Source organism: Bos indicus, chromosome 17, assembly GCF_029378745.1.
Source record: "Bos indicus isolate NIAB-ARS_2022 breed Sahiwal x Tharparkar chromosome 17, NIAB-ARS_B.indTharparkar_mat_pri_1.0, whole genome shotgun sequence".
NCBI lineage: Eukaryota > Metazoa > Chordata > Mammalia > Artiodactyla > Bovidae > Bos > Bos indicus.
Window position 1 is genome coordinate 64,114,558 of NC_091776.1, and position 22,048 is coordinate 64,136,605.

At 44.7% G+C, this 22,048-nt stretch overlaps 1 protein-coding gene across 1 annotated transcript in view; it reads left to right on the forward strand.

Annotated features, from left to right (window-relative positions):
• SVOP (SV2 related protein) overlaps positions 1 to 22,048 on the forward strand; it is a 73,150-nt gene that overhangs the window by 35,869 nt on the left and 15,233 nt on the right. Inside the window, exons 6-10 of the mRNA XM_019977966.2 lie at positions 1,429 to 1,553; positions 15,376 to 15,439; positions 16,836 to 16,961; positions 18,917 to 19,045; positions 20,106 to 20,179. Of these exons, the coding sequence (XP_019833525.2) occupies positions 1,429 to 1,553; positions 15,376 to 15,439; positions 16,836 to 16,961; positions 18,917 to 19,045; positions 20,106 to 20,179 (518 nt within the window). The remainder of the gene's footprint in view (positions 1 to 1,428; positions 1,554 to 15,375; positions 15,440 to 16,835; positions 16,962 to 18,916; positions 19,046 to 20,105; positions 20,180 to 22,048) is intronic.

The following is a 22,048-nucleotide window of genomic DNA, read 5'->3' on the forward strand; positions in this document are numbered from 1 at the left end:
CCTTACAATGTCCCCTTTATTTAAAAAAAAATTATAAAATTTTGTAGTGCCCCCAATAATCCAGAAATAATTTCAAAGATAAAATAGCCTAGTCATTTATACAGTTTTTTCAATTTATTTTTTTTTGGCTGTGCTGGGTCTTTGTTGTTAGATGGGCTTTTCTCTAGTTGCAGCCAGCAGGGGCTACTCTCTAGCCTGCAGTGCCCAGGCTTCGCGTTGCGATGGCTTCTCTTGTTGTAGAGCGCCGTCTCTAGAGTGTTCAGCCTTCAGTAATTTTGGCTGTGGGCTCAGTAGGTGCAGCTCCCAGGCTCTAGAGCACAGGCTCAATAGTTATGGTGCCCGGAATTAATTGCTCCATGGCGTGTGAGATCTTCCTGGATCAGGCGACAAACCTGTGCCTCCTGCATTGGCAGGCGGATTCTTTACCATTGAGCCATCAGGGAATTCCCACTTACGCAGCTTTTAAAAAGAAGTCAGTTATAATATCTTAACTAGGCCACAAGGGAGAACCTTTTTTAAAGAAGTAATTAATAAATTTCCTTTCAATATGCAAATATTCACATACTACTCTGCCTAGATCCTGAAAGGAGTTCATATTTGCCCCAATTATAAATAAGTTTGGATTTAATGAAATCTTGATGCTTTTTCTTTATATATCTGACATTTCGAAATAAGATTCAGATCTATTCATAGATGCACATAGAAGTCCCATGAATGCAGACGGATGCTGTATTCACACTCAGTCACTCAAATATCACACATAGCATTTCCACTGGCAACATGGGTTTCTGAAAAGATAATTCTGTAAAATTCCAGATAAAGTGTATCTTACTTTGATGTATCTAGACGTTGCTTTCCTGAAAAACTACCCTCAGGAATTTTTTTGGAGGGTGTGACCCACCTTCCAAAATCCTATTTATATGTAAACCAGAATGAAGGTCCAGGTACAGATAGTCATAAACAGTGATCAACTGCATGGTTTAGTATCTGGTGGGAAGTTCGATTCAAGCTTGTGTGAGGTAAGTCTTCATGTCTCAGGTGCTGTGGGACATCTAGCATCTCTAGGACCTGTCTATTACTTAAAAAAATTTTTTGGCTGCACCACACAGCATGTGAGATCTTAGTTCTCTGACCAGGAATTGAACCCTGTACCTCCTGAAGTGGAAGTACAGAGTCTTAACCAGTGGACCACCAGGAATCCCTGGGACCTGTCTATTAACTGCCAATCACTGGGGCTGCTAAGAACACCCCACAGTTTTCCCACACTCCCCCTGAGAGTTGGCACCACCACCCAGAGACCACCTTGCATCCCTTTGGCTGTGTGGATTACCCTTTACCGAGACCCTACGGTGACCTTGAACACGTGCAGGGGCGTGTGACCTGGAGATGCTGAGAAGCCCCATGACTGAGTGTCTTCCTTCTCCGCAGGGACTGAAGATCAGCGTGCTCTGGACCCTGTACTACGGCATCCTCAGTGCGTTTGCGCCCGTGTACAGCTGGATCCTGGTGCTCCGGGGCCTGGTGGGCTTCGGGATCGGAGGGGTCCCCCAGTCGTAAGTAAAGCCCCAGCTCTGGCCACCCAGCCAGGCAGCCAGGCAGCGATGTTCATGGGCTCGGAAGGATGCAAAGATGGTACATACACGAGGGCTGCTGCTACCCAGGGACTCTGATGGAGCCAGAGAAGAGTGTCATTGTCAATATTGTAATGATTAACAACAGCAAAAGCAACACGATAGCTGGAAGGACATGGACGTGAAATAATAATCAAAACGGTAGATCTAGCATTGACAGGACATTTCTCCTGGATATGGTGCAGCAGCCCCAGAAGATGTGCGGGGGTATTGAATTAGTGCAATTCCCATTTTACAGCTGAGAAAACAGGCTCAGTGGGTGAAATCAAGTCACACAGGGTGCAGTTGGGACTAAGACCTGGAATCTGTCCGCCTGTAACATCCATGCTTTTAACTACCCTGCCTGCTCCCTTTTACCTATTTCTAACTTGACCCCAAGGCAGGAAGTCAAAGTGAAAGTCAAAGGCGCTCATTCATGTCTGACTCTTTGTGACCCCTTGAACTATACAGTCCATGGAATTCTCCAGGCCAGAGTACTGGAGTGGGTAGTCTTTCCCTTCTCCAGGAGATCTTCCCAACCCAGGGATTGAACTCATGTCTTCCATATTGCAGGCAGATTCTTTACCAGCTGAGCCACAAGGGAAGCCCAAGAATACTGGAGTGGGTAGCCTATCCCTTCTCCAGTGGATCTTCCTGACCCAGGAATCGAACCAGGGTCCCCTGCATTGCAGGCAGATTCTTTACCAACCGAACTATCAGGGAAGTGGGTGGGACTAATTATTTTCTAAGTTATGTGTTATTTTGTTGTTACTGTTATTAAGATACTGAGAGTAGTCAGGATTGTAGGAAGATGTCACCGTTTCCTGGCAGACTGGGGAGTTCTGAAGCAGAGATTGGCAGCTTGTGGCAGCTGGACCAAATCTGAACTGCCAACTGGATCTCTAAATGAAGTTTTATTGGAACACAACCGCACCATGTACTGACGTATTATCTACGCCTGTTTTGGTGCTTCAGCAACAGAGTTGAGTAGTCTCAGTAGAAACTCTGTGGCTTGCAAACCTGAAGTATTTACTGTCCAGACCTTTGTCAAAAAAGTGTTGACCCCACTCTAAAGGATGGTGATTAATAGCCGGTATTAAGGGGCAGGTGCTGTTCTAAGCAGTTTGCCCAGACTGTCTCATTTAATCTCCCCAATTTCCCTATGAGGTGGATTCTATTATTAATCCTATTTTACAGATAAAGAAACTAAGGTTACAGAGAGGTGAGGTAACTTGCCCCAGATGACACAGTTACAGGAGGTAGGGTTGCAATCGGAACCCACACCCTCTATCTCCAGAGCCTGGGCTCTAACCATTGATTTCCACTGCCTTGCTATGAACAATTAAAAGGATTTAGAGAGACCCAAGGAGATGGGGAATATGTAGGATATCTCATAAGAAAGGAATTTCGTGAAAAGAGGAAGCCATAGCTGAGTCTGAGGAAGGCTAGTGGTCCAATTCAGTTAGCTTGTAAGGCTGAGAAATTCGAGAATTGCAAACCCTGAGATGGGCCATGTAGATCAGGTGGCTGCTGCTGTTTAGTCGCTAAGTCATGTCCGACTCTTTGCCACCCCGTGGACTGTAGCCCACCAGGCTCCTCTGTCCATGGGATTTCCCAGGCAAGAATACTGGAGTGGGTTCCCATTTCCTACTGCAGGGATTCTTCCCCACCCAGGGAATGACCCGCACCTCCAGCTTGGTAGGCAGATTCTTTACCACTGAGCCATTTAGGAAGCCCTGATAGACTAGGGCAAGCTTATACAAGGTCTTGAATGTCAGGTCAAAGGGATTGTCTGCAGACAAGTGGAAAGCCACTGAAAGTTTTCGAGCAGGAGAGGTACTTTAAAAGGATTAAGCTGGCAGTGATGGGTTGGATAGGTTGGAAGTAAGGAATCCTGTTGCAGTAATTTAGGAAAATCTTGCACAGGAACCAGGGAGTTTCTTTTTAGTTTTATTCATTCATTCAACCAATTTTTTTTCCCCCTGTACCACGTAGCTTGTGGGATCTTAGTTCCCCTCCCAGGGATCAAACCCAAGTTCACAGCAGTGAAGCCCAAGTGTTAACCACTGGACCAGCAAGGAATCCCCTCAACCGGTATTTTCTTGAGCTCCTGTTATGACACAGGCCAGTGCTAGGTACTGGGGGTACAGCAGTGAGCCAAACAGACATGGTCCCTGTTTCAGGCTGACATCCTGGGAAACAGACAGAAATCGAGATATGTGTGCAAGAGGCCACCAAGATAACACCTGTAAAGGAGTCAGAAAAACAGGGCTGGGCAGAGGGAGAAGCTAAGTTGCAATGTGGTTGTAACAGCTGGTAGGGGCCTCAGCTGACCTTTAGGGTTCAGAAGCTGCGATGGCTCTTTAGATTGTTCCATACGGAGGATGGGGGCTGGACCTTTGTCCATTCACATCAGCCACCTTGGATGTGGGCTGCCCTCAAGGAGGGAGGGGTGACCTTGGGGGAAGTTAGCTACTTTGGGCCAAGGCATTTCCTGCACGGGCTCAACCCTGAGCTCTTAGCAGGCAACATTCCTGGTCGTGCCCGAGGGACTGTGTGCCTCAGCCCTGAAGGGGGAGTCCAGGCGGTACACCCGTTACAGTCCCTGCCCTGGACCCTCCGATGTGCTTGCGTGCGTGTGTGCTAGGTCGCTTCAGTCGTGACTCTTTGCGACCCTATGGACTATAGCCTGCCAGGCTCCCCTGTCCATGGGATTCTCCAGGCAAGAATACTGGAGTGGGTTGCTGTGTCCTCTCCGGGGGATCTTCCCAACTCTGCGGCTGAACCTGCTTCTCTTACATCTCCTGCATTGGCAGGCAGGTTCTTAGCACTAGCACCTCCTGGGAAGCCCTTTCTCCCACTTAGAGGCTCTCAGCTCCTCTCAGCCCTTCCCTGGTTTATTATTCATCATCGATCCTCCAGGACTGTGCGGAGTAGGTATTTGACACGGACTCCTGGATCGGGAATGAGCTTAAGAACCACTGGAGCTTAAAGCAGAGGCCGTTACGCCAAGCCTGTTAACCTGGGCTGGCAGGGGCTTGTGGTCAGTCTGTTCCACTTCTGGCCCAACTCCAGGAATTCCTGCTGTTCCAGCCACTGCCCTGTTCGTGAGCCATTCATTGACTTTGGGACTGTTTCCCCCTCGTGGCTAGAAGGGATGAGCTCACGGAGGAACACGTGAAATTCCTCTCCCAGGGATGCTTGGGGAGATGGCAGCAGGTCCAGCCTCCTCACATCCCCACCCTGGATTTTCTGGCCATAGGAGGGTAGGGAAAGGAACTGGGGCTTATGAACATCCCCAGTGATTCCAGTTGAAGATGGTGCCATGAGAAGTGCTCCTTTCTGGGTCATCTTCCACATTTTCTGGAAGTAATACAGAAGGTATAAGAAATAAATCTCGAATGGTGCTGGAAAGCAAGAAAAAGGTGCTATCAGCGAAATAAATTCTCAGGAACCTGTGGAAGGCTATAAGCTGATGAGATTCCAATGGCTGAGTCACTGGAGGAGAGAAAAAACCACCTCCGGAAACTGCAAAGGGAAGAGATCTTCAGCCAGGGAGGACAGGACACCAAGGGAATAAAATTAAGGACACAGAGCAGCTGGGAGGGCCTTTACCCCCTTACTGGATATCTTGACGGTTCTAAGTTTGCCTGTCTGCTCCCTTCCCCCGCTCCCCAAACGTCTTGCCTCCCCATTTAGCTGTTCATTTATTTAATGCTGCAATAGCACGTCTGTCTGTTTATTGAGCTATTACTACATTCCAAACACATGACCATTCTAAACTTGCGAAACCTTAAGGCATAGATATGACGACCTCCATTAATGCTCCAGGTAAGGAAACTAGGCTTTTTAGCAGTAGCATGTGTCAGATCACATGGTTAGCAAAAGGAGAGCAAATAAAAACCACACACACAAAATTACAGAAGAGGATCTTCCCTGGAGGTCCAGGGTTTAAGACTGCATTTCCACCGCAGGGGACACTGGTTCGATCCCTGGCTAGGAAGCTAAGATCCTGCATTACGTGTGGCGAGGTCAAAAAAAAAGTTAGAGAAGAAATATTTTAGCTATCCGGGAGACTCAGTTGATTCCCAAGCACTTTCATGCCAGCTTTTTACATAAAATAATCATGCCTTTATTATGCAAAGCTCTTATCTAGTTATAAAAATGGCTCTCCTAAGTTCATTATTTGGAAACATTTAGTTGAAGATATTTTTGTGTAATTAAATGTAACTAAGAGTTTCCATTCCTTTAGAAGGACTTTACCCAGTTGTGCCACTTCACAAAATCAAGTGAGGAAGATTTTGCTATATTATTTTTAAAAGTTCAACAATCAGAAATCCTTATAATATACTCTGTATTTAGTATAAATGCAAATTATATTATTATAATTTTTTTTAATTGAAAAGATGTTTTTCTCTTAGTTTTATTGAGATGGAATTGACATACAGCACTTATAGGCTGTGGGCTTTAATCCCTGGGTTGCAAAAATCCCCTGGAGAAGGAAATGGCAACCCACTCCAGTATTCTTGCTTGGGAAATCCCGTGGACAGAGGAGCCTGGCGGGCTATAGTCCATGGGATCGAAAAAAAGTCGGACGTAACTCAGCCGCTGCTGCTGCTGCTGCTAAGTTGCTTCAGTCGCGTCCGACTCTGTGCGACCCCATGGACGGCAGCCCACCAGGCTCCCCCGTCCTTGGGATTCTCCAGGCAAGAACACCGGAGTGGGCTGCCATTTCCTTCTCCAAAGCATGAAAGTGAAAAGTGAAAGTGAAGTCACTCAGTTGTGTCCGACTCCCAGCGACCCCATGGACTGCAGCCCACCAGGCCCCTCCGTCCATGGGATTTTCCAGGCAAGAGTACTGGAGTGGGGTGCCATTGCCTTCTCCACTAAACAACAACAAAACAACCGTTTAAAGTATGCAGCATAATGACTTCTATATCTTGCAAATGATTAACACAGTATGTTTAGCTGACACCCATCAGTTCATATAGAAATTATATTGTTAATAAGGAGCCCATCCCTCTGCCCTAATTTTTGCCTTTCTAACTCCTCTCCCTTTATTTCTTGTTTCTCTTCTTGCTTCCCCCAAATGCTCACATGGGTCCTTGATGATAACAACAACAGTAACATTGGTAGTGATGCTGATAATAATGAGTGGAGTGCTTCCCTAGCTCGGGGAGCCATGCTAAGCCCTCTCTTCACACTACCTCTTCTTGTCCATCAAACAACCCTACTATCCCCATTTAACAGATAAGAAAACTGAGGCTCAGAGATCCTGAGGGATTTGCCTAAGGACAGGTGGTTATTAAGTGGAATGTACTTTCCTTTTGCTTTGTAACAAACTACTCCAATCCTTAGGCTTAAAATGACAATAGATTTAACCCATGATTCTGCAGTTTGGTCTTTTGATGGTTCCCAGCTCTGCAAGACTTACTCTTGTGTCTTTTGTCAGCTGCTGAGTTGGCCGGGCACTGGCTAGGCTAGCATGGCCATAACTGACTCATTTCTGTTCCATAAACCTCTCCCCCGCCTTCCCCTTCGGTAACCAGAAGTTTCTTTTCTGTCTCTGGGTCTATTTCTGTTTCGTTTTATATAAGTTCACTTGCACCTTTTTTCTGGTTTCCACATATAAGCGGTATCACACGATATTTATCTTTTTCCCTCTGGCTTCCTCCACTTAGTATGGTAATCTCTAGGTCCCTTCCTGTTGCTGCATATGACATGATTTCATTCTTTGTTTGCGGTTGAGTGATAGTCTGTTGCATAAATATACCACATCTTCTTTATCCATTTCTTTGTTGATGGACAGTTAGGTTATTCCCATGTCTTAGCTGTTGTGAACAGTGCTTCAGTCAACACTGAGGTGTATTGTCTTTCCAGAGTATGGTTTTCTCTGAATATATGCCCCAGAGTGGTATTACAGGATCGTATGATAACTCTATTTTTAGTTTTTTTTTAAGGAGACTCCATACTGTTCTCCATACTGGCTGTACCAATTTACATAGCCACAAGAAGAAGAGGCTTTAATCCAAGCAAAAGAGTTACATGTAACTTTATCATTACAAACAATACATTTTGGGGGAAAATAATGAATGTTTACTCATTTAGGCCACTAAGCAGTTTATTTTACAACGAAAACCAAGTGACAGGATAGTGGAATCCAGTAGTAGTTTTAGGGTGTTCATTTTTTTGGTGCTGTTGACATTTTAAAGTTTTTTGTTTTGCTTAAATTTTAAACAGGCTTAAGTGCTAATGAGTAGAAATAAATCTCGAAGACATGTCTATGTTCCAGAAAAGAGAAGTGATATTTCTAGCTAACACTAAATGAAAACTAAATAGTGTCTAAATAAGAAAAGTTGGATGTGGGAAGATCTATTTTAACAGGAAGAAAGGCAAAGCAACGTGGATTGTTCTCTTAGGGTTTGGTGTTGGGAGGCTGAAGAAAGAATTATTTGTTCACTTTCCATTTTCTTGCATAGGGCCATCCACTGAGCCTGAGAAGGAGGTGGTTCAGTGTTTTAAATACTGATGTGAAGAGGAGAGGCAGGAAACAGTACATTTTTGTTTTAGAAACTTTAGAAAAATGTACATAGGAACCCCAAAACAATAATCACCTCTAATTGCTCAGCCACTCAGTCGTGTCTGACTCTTTAAGACCCCGTGGACTGTAGCCCTCCAGGCTCCTCTGTCCATGGAATTTTCCAGGCAAAAATAGTTGCACATACTAAGTAACTAAGTTCAGTCGTTCAGTTGTATCCAACTCTTTGCGACCCCATGGACTGTAGCACGCCAGGCTTCCCCGTCCATCACCAACTCCCAGAGCTTGCTCAAACTCATGTCCATCCAAGTCGGTGATGCCATCCAACCATCTCATCCTCTGTCGTCCCCTTTTCCTCCCACCTTCCATCTTTCCCAGCATCAGGGTCTTTTCAAATGAGTCAGTTCTTCGCATCAGGTGGCCAAAGTATTGGAGTTTCAGCTTCAGCATCAGTCCTTCCAATGAATATTCAGGACTGATTTCCTTTAGGATGGACTGGTTGGATCTCCCTGCAGTCCAAGGGACTCTCAAGAGTCTTCTCCAGCACCACAGTTCAAAAGCATCAATTCTTCGGTTCTCAGCTTTCTTTATGGTCCAACTCTCACATCCATACATGACTACTGGAAAAACCATAGCTTTGACTAGGCGGACCTTTGTCAGCATAGTAAAGCCTCTGCTTTTTAATATGCTGTCTAGGTTGGTCATAGCTTTTCTTCTAAGGAGCACACGTCTTTTAATTTCATGGCTGTAGTCACCATCTGCAGTGATTTTGGAGCCCCCAAAAAATAAAGTCTGTCACTGTTTCCATTGTTTCCCCATTTATTTGTCATGAAGTAATGGGACCAGATGCCATGATCTTAGTTTTCTGAATGTTGAGTTTTAAGCCAACTTTTTCAGTCTCCTCTTTCACTTTCATCAAGAGGCTGTTTAGTTCTTCTTCATTTTCTGCCGTAAGGGTGGTGTCATCCATAAGGGTGGTGTCATCTGCATATCTGAGATTATTGATATTTCTCGCGGCAGTCTTGATTCCAGCTTGTGTTTCATCCAGCCCAGCATTTCACACAATGTTAAATAGGCAGGGTAACAATATACAGTCTTGAAGTACTCCTTTCCCAATTTGGAACCAGTCTGTTGTTCCAGTTCTAACTATTGCTTCTTGGCCTGCATACAGATTTCTCAGGAGGCAAGGTAAGGTGGTCTGGTATTCCCATCTCTTTAAGAATTTTCCAGTTTCTCATGATCCACACAGTCAAAGGCTTTAGTATAGTCAGTGAAGCAGAAGTAGATGTTTTTCTGGAGTTCTCTTGCTTTTTCTATGATCCAACGGATGTTGGCAATTTGATCTCTGGTTCCTCTGCCTTTTCTAAATCCAGCTTGAACATCTGGAAGTTCTCGGTTCATGTACTGTTGAAGACTAGCTTGGAGAATTTTGAGCATTACTTTGCTAGCTTGTGAAATGAGTGCCATTGTGTGGTAGTTTGAACTTTCTTTGGCATTGCCCTTCTTTGGGATTGGAATGAAAACTGCCCTTTTCCAGTCCTGTGGCCACTGCTGAGTTTTCCAGATTTGCTGACATATTGAGTGCAGCACTTTCACAGCATCATCTTTCAGGATTTGAAATAGCTCAACTGGAATTCCATCACCTCCACTAGCTTTGTATGTAGTGATGCTTCCTAAGGCCCACTTGACATTGCATTCCAGGATGTCTGGCTCTAGGTGAGTGATCACACCATCGTGGTTATCTTGGTCATGAAGATCTTTTTTGTGTAGTTGTTCTGTGTATTTTTGCCACCTCTTCTTAATATCTTCTGCTTCTGTTAGGTCCATACCATTTCTCTCCTTTATTGTGCCCATCTTTGCATGAAATGTTCCCTTGGTATCTCTAATTTTCTTCAAGAGATCTCTAGTCTTTCCCATTCTATTGTTTTCCTCTATTTCTTTGCATTGATCACTAAGGAAGGCTTTCTTATCTCTCCCTGATATTTGGAACTCTGCATTCAAATGGGTGTATCTTTCCTTTTCTCCTTTGCTTTTTGCTTCTCTTCTTTTCCTAGTTATTTTTAAGGCCTCCTCAGACAGCCAGTTTGCCTTTTTGCATTTCTTTTTCTTGGGGGTGATCCCTGCCTCTTGTACAGTGTCAGGAACATCTGTCCATAGTTCTTTAGGCACTCTGTCTATCAGATGTAATCCCTTGAATCTATTTGTCACTTCCAATGTATAATCGTAAGTGATTTGATTTAGGTCATACCTGAATGGTCTAGTGGTTTTCCCTCCTTTTTCAATTTAAGTCTGAATTTGGCAATAAGGAGTTTGTGATCTGAGCCACAGTCAGCTCCCCGTCTTGTTGCTGACTGTATAGAGCTTCTCCATCTTCAGCTGCAAAGAATGTAATCAACCTGATTTCGGTATTGACCATCTGGTGATGTCCTTGTGTAGAGTCTTCTCTTGTGTTATTGGAAGAGGGTGTTTGTTATGACCAGTGCGTTCTCTTGGCAAAACTCTGTTAGCCTTTGCCCAAATTCATTTGCCAAATTTGCCTTGGAGTACAAAATGTTACTCCAGGTATCTCTTGACTTCCTACTTTTGCATTCCAGTCTGCTATAATGAAAAGGACATCTTTTTGGGGTGTTAGTTCTAGAAGGTCTTGTAGGTCTTCATAGAACCGTTCAACTTCAGCTTCTTCAGCATTACTTGTTGGGGCATAGATTTGGATTACTGTGATACTAAATGGTTTGCCTTGGAAATGAACAGAGATCATTCTGTCATTTTTGAGATTGCATCCAAGTACTGCATTTTGGATTCTTTGTTGACTATGAGGGCTACTCCATTTCTTCTAAGGGATTCTTGCCCACAGTAGTAGATATAACGGTCATCTGAGTTAAATTCACCCATTCCAGTCCATTTTAGATCACCTATTCCTCTTGCCATCTCAAGGTAAATTGACCACTTCCAATTTACCTTGATTCATGGGCCTAACATTCCAGGTTCCTATGCAATATTGTTCTTTACAGCATCGGAGTTTACTTCCACCACCAGTCACATCATGCCTCACAAAAAAGTATAGAAGATGCAGGCTGGCACCCGGGGAGATGGTTTATTATTTCCAGTAGAGGGCGCTGTGTATCTCAGCAGAAACACTACTTACCTATGAGCTGGAAGCCTGCCCCACCTGGCATCCTACTGACTGTTCTAGCCACTCTTAAAGACAAATACCCCAGGTAGCTGCCCATCTGTGCTACCTTGAGACCTGCCTCAGAAGTTTCCTTAGATTTGTTGTCTAGAATCAGCTTGCTCACACATCTGACCTTGACACTGCTCTTTCCCCAAAGACCAAGCAGAAATGCCAGATGGAGATCCCAGGTCATTTCTCTCCAAGCGTGTGATCCAAATGGCAAATCTCTAACTGCCAAGTGCCAAAAATGCAATTACTCGCAGAGGGGATTTATTCACGTCTGTATCATTTGCTTATTGGCGTTGCTAATTTCATTGCTCGTTCTTTGAGCCTTAACCTGATTGCAGTAATCCCCCTACTTTGAATGAATCCCAAATTACTCTTTTTCATAATGAACTGCTATAAATAATGGTCAGATGCGGGGCACAATTACAAGAAGAGATGTTCCTTGTGGCATAGGCTACGAAAACAAGAAATTGAAAACAATCTAAGTTCATCGATAGGATTGCAGCTGTTAAAAAATAATCTGGTAGATAGATATAGATTATTATGGAAAGACTTCCAAACTGTCTTATCAGGAGCAGATCCTGACATAGGCACTCAGGAGCAAGGACTTTCCTCTGGGAGACTGCAACACATTCTCCAGATTGTCCTGGTCAAGAGACGAGCGAACTGTGGTTTGTTGAGAGCTGCTCCTGGGAAGTTAAATTCCTTGGCACTTCTGGTCTGCCACACGGGTTGGCAAAGCAAGCTTTAATGACCAGGGAAAGCACTCCGGGGACGCTTACAGGTGCTGACAGTTGCGAGTTGGGCTGGCATAGCCAGAAGTGGTAAGAATGGGGCCATTTGTATGAATGGAACACTGGCCATACACTGCATGTGTGCGAAGGAAGGAGAAGGGAAGGGAAGAAAAAAGATGTCGTGGTTAAATTTATTATTACTATTGTGCTCAGTCGTGTCTGAGCACATGAACTCAGCACATGTCGGAGTTTGGTGCTCCATGGACTGTGGCCCACCAGGCTCCTCTATCTATGGAATGTTTCAGGCAAGAATACTGGAGCGGGTAATCATTTCCTCCTCCAGGAGGTCTTCCCGACCCAGGGATCAAACCCATGTCTCTGCCATCTCCTGCGTTGGCAGGCAGATACTTTACCACTAGTGCCCCCATGGAAAGCCCAATTACTACTATTATTATGTAATTAATCCCAGTGTATAGACCTCACAGCGTGCATTTCATACCCATGACTCATTTATTTTGCAGCTGGAAGTTTTTACCTCTTCACGTCCGTCACCTGGTTGTCGCTTTGCCCCCGCAACCACCTGTCTGTTGTGTATCTATGACTCTATTTCTGCTTGCTATGTTTATTTACTTGTTCTGTTTTTGAGATCTCACATATAAGTGAAACACACAGCATTTGTCTTTCTCTGTCTGACTGACTTCTCTTAGTATAGTACTCCAGGTTCATCCATGTTGTTGCAAATGATAAGATTTAATTCTTTTTTAGTGTTTAATATTCTATTGTGTATATATAAATGTATGTGTGTATGTGTATATATATATGTTTATAGCCACATCTTCCTTATCCATTTGTCTGTTGTTGGACACAGGTTGCTTCTGAACCTTGCCTATTGTAAATAATGCTGCGGTGAACACAGAGGTGCATATATCTTTTTGAATCAGTGTTTTCATTTTTTCAGATCAATACCCAGGAGTGGAATTGCTGGATCATATGATAGTTCTCTTTTTAATTTTTGAGGCACCCCCATAATGTTTACTATAGTGACTGCACCAATTTACATTGCCACCAACGCTGCATGAGGGTTCTTTTCTCTCCGCATCCTCCTCAATGCTTGTTATTTGTTGTCTTTTTGATAATGACCATTCTGACAGGTGTGAGGTGATAGTTCGTGGTGGTTTTGATTTGCATTTCCCTGATGATTTGTGATGTTGAACATCTTTTCATGTGCCTGTTACCATCTGTTATGTCTTCTTTGGGAAAATGTTCAGTTTTAAATTTATATGTTCATTTACATAGAGAAGGGGCTGGAAGTTTGCAAAGCAAACAGCTATTAGTCATGGCTTTGGGGCAGGGGAATGGAAGCAGGGGGAAGGGGGAAGAGGAAGATTCTTCAGATACTTTGTATTCTTGCGTATTGCTAGATTATTCACAATGAAAATGCATTCGTGTACCACTTATATACCTAAAATAAAAAGGTTGCATGCTCTAAGTTCATTATAGCTGCTGCTGCTAAGTCACTTCAGTTGTGTCCGACTCTGTGCAACCCCGTAGATGGTAGCCCACCAGGCTCCCCCGTCCCTGGGATTCTCCAGGCAAGAACACTGGAGTGGGTTGCCATTTCCCTCTCCAATGCAGGAAAGTGAAAAGTGAAAGTGAAGTCGTTCAGTCGTGCCCGAACCTCAGCGACCCCATGGACTGCAGCCTTCCAGGCTCCTCCATCCATGGGATTTTCCAGGCAAGAGTACTGGAGTGGGGTGCCATTGCCTTCTCCCGTTCACTAGAGCATGTCCAAACAAATCCTTGACATCTAAGGATTAGCTTTGTCCTCAGAATATACTATAGCACATTTTTTCATGGTTAGTAACTTGACTTTAATTTGGTAGAGAAAAATGTAAACACACTTCTTATTTCACTATTATTGATTTTTAAAAATAATACAGGAACACCACTTGGAGAATATTAATAAAATTTCAAAGTCATTCATGATAATCACTGTCATCTTTTACAATGCCGGCAATTGGTCTCCATTCTCAAAGCTGAGTTAATGAAATTCCTAATGGTTTGTGTTGAGAGAGGTATTTGTAGGAAGAATATAAATTGAAACAACATTTTTGGGAACCACTTTGGTAATATTTATCGAAAGCCTTAAAATATGCATACCCTTTGACTCAAATTCTACTATAAGAATCCATCCTAAGGAAAACACATGTGAACAAAGATTTAAGATGAAAGATGCTTGTTGAAGTATTGTTTATAATTGTGAAACCACCTAAATAGGGAAGTGAATGAAGGGGTGCATAATATAGACAGACCTGGATTAAAAGTATGGCTCTTCTACTTGCTAATTTACTAGCTATGTGATCCTAGTCAAATAACAACTTATCTGACCAGCTTCCCTGGTAGCTCAGTAGGTAAAGAATCCACCTGCAATGCAGGAGACCCTGGTTCGATTCCTGGGTTGGGAAGATCCACTGGAGAAGGGGTAGGCTACCCACTTCAGTATTCTTGGGCTTCCCTGGTGGCTCAGCTGGTAAAGAATCTGCCCACAATGCAGGAGACCTGGATTTGATCACTGGATTGGGAAGATCCCCTGGAGGATGCAACAGCTACCCACTCCAGTATTCTGGCCTGGAGAATTCCATGGACTATACAGTTGCAAAGAGTCTTCACTCACTCGACGCAGATACAGAGATGAAAATAGGAGCTAAAGATACACACACACACACACACACAGTGGGAATTATAATTACCTACCCTGTTGATTCTCCATGTTTGTCGTTTATTGAGTGAGATAATTCATGTAGGTCATCTAGGAAAACATTTGGCATATGGTAGGTCCTCAATAACAGGTAGCTATTATTAAGGAAAATATGGCCCATGAATATGGTGGAATATATGTGTGTAAGAGGATAAATGACATGGAAATACTATTAAAGTAGCTCAGAAATACTATTTATATATTCAATAAAAACAGGGCACAGAGATTTTTTTTTGGCCATGTGGCATGCAGGATCTTAGTCCCCTCACCAGGGACAGAACCCATGCCCCCGGCAGTGGAAGCATGGCGTCTAACCTACTGGACCGCCAAAGAAGTGCTGGGTTCAGTATTCTTATGGTCTCAGCTAGGGTTTCAAGCAGAGAGACGGAGAGATCAAAGAGAGAGAACACCAAAACAGGGAGAGACTTACTGAAATACACTGAGAAGTAAGACTAAATGACATTGACTTTTTCTTTGGCTGAAAAAATCCAGAAAACCACAGCAATCTGCCCACTCAGCCCTGACATTAATTCCCTCTCTCTCTTTTGCTTTCCCAGGGTCACACTGTATGCTGAGTTCCTTCCCATGAAAGCCAGAGCTAAATGTATTTTGCTGATTGAGGTAAGGAGGACGGTCTGGGAGTCTGAAGAATACTTGGTCTCTGAGCAGCAGATTTCCTGTGTCTTGAGCCACAGGATGAAGAATGTGGAATTTAAGAAAAATGCAATACGCACGGATTAAAATGAATCAGTTATGTTGATTTCAACATGGTGGTTTGGCAATATGCATAAATTCCTCCAACAACAAGCAAAATCAGTCTGCCATTCCTGGAAAAAAAAAAAACTGGTGGCAGGCAGGTAGAACATCCTTCTTGAACTAGAAATGACTTTTATCTGAGAGTTGGTTTTGAATAGTGTAGCTTGAGTGGACCAAACCCCTGCCCTTCACCCGTCATCATTCATTACCTCTGTTTGTATCCAGACTCACTCGTGTCATATGTGAGATCCCCATTCACGGCCACCTCTGTGACCAGTAGACTGCCTTAAAAATCTCCTGGACCAGTCAGTCCCTCTCAAGCCTTCCCTCTGCCAGGGTCCTATGACCTGTTTTCCAACTACCATCTGGAAGCCCTCAGGACAAATTTGCAACTGCCTAATGACCCTCCTCCATGCAGTGGTAATATTATTTGTCCCTGCTGGACACTGAGTCAGAATCCTTCCTAATCACCATGACCACAAGATAGTATTTTTTTTTCACATGATAGTATTGATCACACTGACCCCACTGCCCAACCGTCCTGACTGTGTCTACCCCTGACAATCAGGGGTGGTGGTCAGCTGGTCCACACTGGTATGGATGAACCAATTTAAATACTGAAATGCATCTGCTGCTGATCCTGAACCCTGAGTGGCCCTCATTGCCTGCTCCCTGTCCTTTCTGAGGACCTTCAGCTGAAGGGTGCAGCCAGCCCATGCCCATCCTGGTGGAATAAACACTCCCGTCTGTCTTTGCTCTCATCTCCTATGGGGTTCCCCCATTGGCTGCACCCAATGTAAAGCCAGAGGACAGGGAATCTGTGGATGAGGTCCATACAAAGAGCAGGTGGAAAAGCATGGAGTGACTCAGAGAAGCAGACAGAAGATGTTCAGCTCCACGGGAGTGACAGTTCTGATAAAGGAGACCAGGGCACTCTTGGGCAAGGAAGGTGAATATCAGTAGACAAAAACCAATGTGTCCACTTCTCTGTTGGCCTCACACAATATTGATTGTTTTGATCTCCGTAACTAGAGCTGCCACAGTGCACACTCCAGTGGGTGCCATGCAAATATTATAATGTGGGTGGCGTGGAGGCCCTGGCCCACCCATATGGACCACAGGAAAAGGGACGGCCATTCTTACCTTCCTGACCTCAAGGATCCTCTCACCCACATGGAGAACCTTGTCTACAGCGGCCCTGGAATTGCACACTGTGTGGACCAGAGCTGCACCGTGACTGACCCCCGTTCTCCCCTGCCAGGTGTTCTGGGCCATCGGGACAGTGTTCGAGGTCGTCCTGGCTGTGTTTGTGATGCCCAGCCTGGGCTGGCGCTGGCTGCTCATCCTCTCAGCTGTCCCACTCCTCCTCTTTGCGGTCCTGTGTTTTGTAGGTATCCTTTGAGGGACCTCAGCCTTTGCTTTTGGTCTCTTGCCATTCACTGTATTTCTGTGGGGAGGGTGTGGAGGAGGGCATCAAAGCCACTTTAAGATTATTTCTTTTGATCAGGAAATGAGACAAAGGAACAGGGCCAGGGGTAGGCCCGGTATAGGGCGTCAGGTTTCCTCCAGACAGACTCTGCTGGGATGTCCTTGAGGGAGATATCAAGGGGGTGGGAGATCTCTTGCCCCATCCCCCCATGCAGGATCTACACTTAAGGGGAGTGTGTTTGGAACAGCTCGTATTCTTCAGTTGCAAGTGACAAAACCCAATTCAACCCATATGATAGAATTTTAAATATCTGGCTTCAAGCATGGCTGGATGCTTCTGTAACAAGAAAAGCCTGCATATTCAGTAACTTAACACGCTAGGAGTTTATTTCTCATTCACAGAACAGTCCAGAATGGGTGCTTCTGTTTGACAAGTGTGATTCTGGACCCAGCTTCCTTCTAGCTCATAGCTCTGCTCTTGTGTAGGGCTTTGGAATCTTCCATTGTTGTTTAGTCACCAACTCACGTCCAACACTTTGCAACCCCATGGACTGTAGCCTGCCAGGCTCCTCCATTTATGGGATTTTCTGGGCAAAAATACTTGAGTGGGTTGCCTTTTCCTTCTCCAAGGGCTCTTCCTGACCCAGAGACAGAACCCATGTCTCCTGGGTGGATCCAACGGCAGGTGGATTCTTTACTGGAGCCACCAGGGAAGCCTTTGGGATCTTCTACACATATCGGAGAAGGCAATGGCACCCCACTCCAGTACTCTTGCCTGGAAAATCCCATGGACGGAGGAGCCTGGTAGGCTGTAGTCCATGGGGTCGCTAGAGTCGGACACGACTGAGCAACTTCACTTTCACTTTTCACTTTCATGCATTGGAGAAGGAAATGGCAACCCACTCCAGTGTTCTTGCCTGGAGAATCCCAGGGATGGGGAAGCCTGGTGGGCTGCCATCTATGGGGTCGCACAGTCGGACATGACTGAAGCGACTTAGCAGCAGCAGCACACAAAGACTGAAGAAGGGCATAACTTGGCCAGGAATATTCTGCTTATATGCCATTGGTGAAAGCATGTCACATGGCCTTGCCTAGGTGCAAGAGGTGCTGGGAAATGTAGTTTCTGACTGGGTAGCCATATCTGAAGACAACTCTATACTATGGAAAGGGAAGCATGAATTTTAATCTCTGCTACATTCTCATTTTACTGATGAGGAAACTGAGGCCCAGAGAGGTTGATTGACTTGTCAAAAAACACAACTAATAAGTAACAGAAATCACTTGAACCAGATCTTCTGACTCCAAGTCTCATACACTCTTATTTCACAGATGACTGTTACTTTGTTTTATGGAGATACCTTTATCTAGTCACGTGAGGTTGGGACTCTATTAGGCCTAAAGGTATTTCTGGTTTCTTTCTATCTCTTAGATTGAGTTTTCAAGATGATGCTAAACACAGGTGAGGTGTAGTTTCTTGAGAGGTAGAGGTGATGATGATGGTGTTGAGAGAGGTGAAACTTTTTTTTTGGCAGCAGTCTTAATTCAGCCATCACCTGGAACTCAGAAGCACCAAATTATAGTCATAGCAACAACCACAATGGCAGCTATATCAACCATTCCCAGCACTGTGCTGAGCACTTAGGATAATCCCATCTGATCCTCTCAACAATCCTAAGAGGGGGGATCTATTATTATCCCCATTTGATGGATGAGGAAATGGAGGCACAGAGAGGTCAAGTTATTGTTTAAAGTCACAAAGCCATTAAATCAATGGCAGCACTGGGACCTGAAGCCGGGCTTCTGGCCCCAGAGCCTCCGGCCTTAAGGACTTCACACACAGGTGAGAGCGTGTGGTTGGGACCAAGGGTTGTGTTCCGCTGCAGCCGACCACATCTCTGTCTCCTGTCCCCATAGTGGCTGCCGGAGAGTGCGAGGTATGATGTGCTGTCCGGGAACCAGGAGAAGGCCATCGCCACCTTAAAGAGAATAGCCACGGAAAACGGAGCTCCCATGCCTCTGGGGAAACTCATCATTTCCAGACAGGTCAGTGCCAGGCGGACAGACCCCACCTGTTTCCATGCGAGCTGGGGAGCTTGTGTAGTGAGAGGGTGGGGCTGCAGTGGACAGGGCCCGTGAGGGGAATTTGGCAACTTCAATCTGTGTATTTTCATTGCCAAGTTTTAAAAGTGCCACCTGGAGCGTTTAGCCAGTGACTAGAGAAATGTCCTATAATGTCCCCTCATGGGTCCTGTAACTACTCTTGCTTCGATTTTATCTTTGAGCACCCAGGAAGTCTGATTAGCAGATGTGGTTGCTCGACAAAAAAACCACATTAAGAAGTGTCGTGATAGACTTATATCCAGGGCACTACACCGCGCCCGTGTAGACGTCCTTAATGGACGGTGCATCGCTCCCCACGGCAATACCGTCAGGGAGTCCACCACAGTACAAGCAGCTGAGCACCTAACCTACCCCAGGTGCAAGGGGGGAAAAGGAGCAAGATTTGAAGGCTGCAGTCCCCGCCCTCAAGAATCAACCCTGCAGCTTATACAAACATCACAAATACCCTTAAGCAAACAACAAGAGCTTACGAGGAAATTATTTTTTAAAATAAAATTATATTTCTGATTGTTTCTATGTTGGGTGAAAAGAACTGAATGGAATTTCGCCAGCTCTAGAGGAAGTATTAGGCTGGGTCTGACAGCATGGAAGCCAAGGACATACCCCAGATTTGCTTTGGGAAGCACAGGGGTGGGGCAGGGGGGCCTCCCAAAGAGCCTGGGGGGCAGGAGGTTCATTTAGTTGCCTTTAGGGAGAGACTGCGTTCTCCCCACTCCCTTCTGTATGAAGATGCTCTGGATGGAGAAAGTATACAGTAATTTCCAATGTGTGTTGCAAAGTGAAAGTGACAAGACTGGATGTTCCAGTGGTGGGCTTCTCTCTGGAAAGGAGCGGCTGCCACAGGGGCCTCCCTGTGTTCCAGAGTACCTGGGAACGAGTATTTTTTTTGGGGGGTGGATATTTCCTTCTGGGGTAGGTACATGGCCACTGCCCACACATCTGCAGGGGAAGAGAGTAAATGGCATTCTTTGTCTTGAAACAGGAAGACCGAGGCAAAATGAGGGACCTTTTCACACCCCATTTTAGATGGACAACCTTGTTGCTGTGGTTTATATGGTAAGAGCTGTTTGTTCATGCCTGGGTCCCTCTCATCTGCACCCTGTTTGCGGTTTTGTTTGAACTCGATGCAGTGAAAACTCTTCCATCTTGGGCAACATTTGCAAAACTGAGCATCACTTTCCTGACCTCTGTGTTATTCAGGTATCCCCTGTACTCTTGTTTGCTTAGTCTTCTTTTATTTGACTCACTTTTTACTCTGCTAATTTTTTAAAAATTGAAGTATAGTTGACTTACAATGCTGTGTTAATTTCTGCTGTATAGCAAAGTGACTCAATTATACATATATATGTATACATTCTTTTAATATTCTTTTGATATATTTATACACATGTGTATACATGTATACATTCTTTTTATCTTCTTTTTGTTGTGGTTTATCCCAGGACACTGACTGTAATTGCCTGTGCTATACAGCAGGACAGATAAATGTCTTTTAAAAGGAAACTGTGTATAACTGCTTTAAGGAAAAACTGTAATTGCAGACCATAGACAGAAGTCGCTTTTAAAGATAAATATGGTCAGCCCTCCCTAGCCGCAGGCTTCACTCAAGGATTCAGCCAACTATAGATGAAAAGTAATAGAAAAAAAAAAATTCCAGGAAGTTCTAAAAAGCAAAACTTGAAATTGCTGTGCATTGGCAACTATTTACATAGCATTTACATTGTAGTTACAATCCTTTACACAGCACTTACATTGTATATGGTATTATAAGTAATCCAGAGATGATTTGAAGTATACAGGAGAATATGTGGGATTCCCAGGTGGCTCAGTGGTAAAGAGGCAATGCAGGAGTCCAGGGTTCGATCCCTGGGTCAGGAAGATCCCCTGGAGGAGGAAATGGCAACCCACTCCAGTATTCTTGCCTGAAAAATTCCATGGACAGAGGAGCCTGGTGGGCTATAGTCCATGGGCCTGCAAAGAGTCAGACGCCACTGCGCACGTACGCACACACACGTGTCGGTTATGTGCACACACGTGTAGGTTATGTGCACACACGTGTAGGTTATGTGCACACACGTGTAGGTTATGTGCACACACGGCACCATTGTATATAATGGACTTGAGCATCCAAAGATTCTGGTGTCCGCAGGGGCCCCTGGAACCCATCCCCCACGGATCCTGAGGGATGACTATATGGTAAAAAGCAGCTAAATTGATGGTTTACCAAGGCGGGAGGCACGAAGCCTCTGTGCTTAAGAGACAGACAGAGAGGAGAGGTGTTAGGGACTTGTTAGCACATAAGTAAGACTGAGATATGATTAAAGAATCAAAAGGAAACTTAGGGGAATCTTTTTTTCACAAAGAGATTCTTTTGCTGTATCCAATCCACTCTCCATTTATATTACTCTTGCTGTATCCAGCCCACTCTCCATTTATATTACCTTGGGTACCACCCAGCACAGGGCCCATATTTTGGGAACCCCTGATTTGATCAACATGGGCATTCTCAGAACTTTCAATTTTTATCTAGTTCCAGTTTTTCTTAAATAACAACCATGGCATTGACTGGAGGGCATTTGTAGTGAGTACTCACCTTTCACCCCACAGCTAGTCAAATTTCAGCCATTCTCTCAACTCTTCCAACTGTGTAATTTCTACAGCGTTAACAGTGCAGAAAATTAGCCCGGGTGAGGCTTTGTGACCTGTTTTCACCAGTTCTCACTTTTCCTATTCACCTTTGAGCAGAGGTGCTAATGAGCAGGGGAGTGTCCTCAAAAAGGGCAGTTGCAGCGGAGTAGAGGGGTGGAGTGTAGCAGGGGGTGGGGGGAAAGCTTTGATGATATACAGCACCAGGTTCCAGCTCTGCCCTAATGTCCGCCAAGAACTGAATCAGCTCACCAAGGCTTTAACACCTGCTGTGTGCCC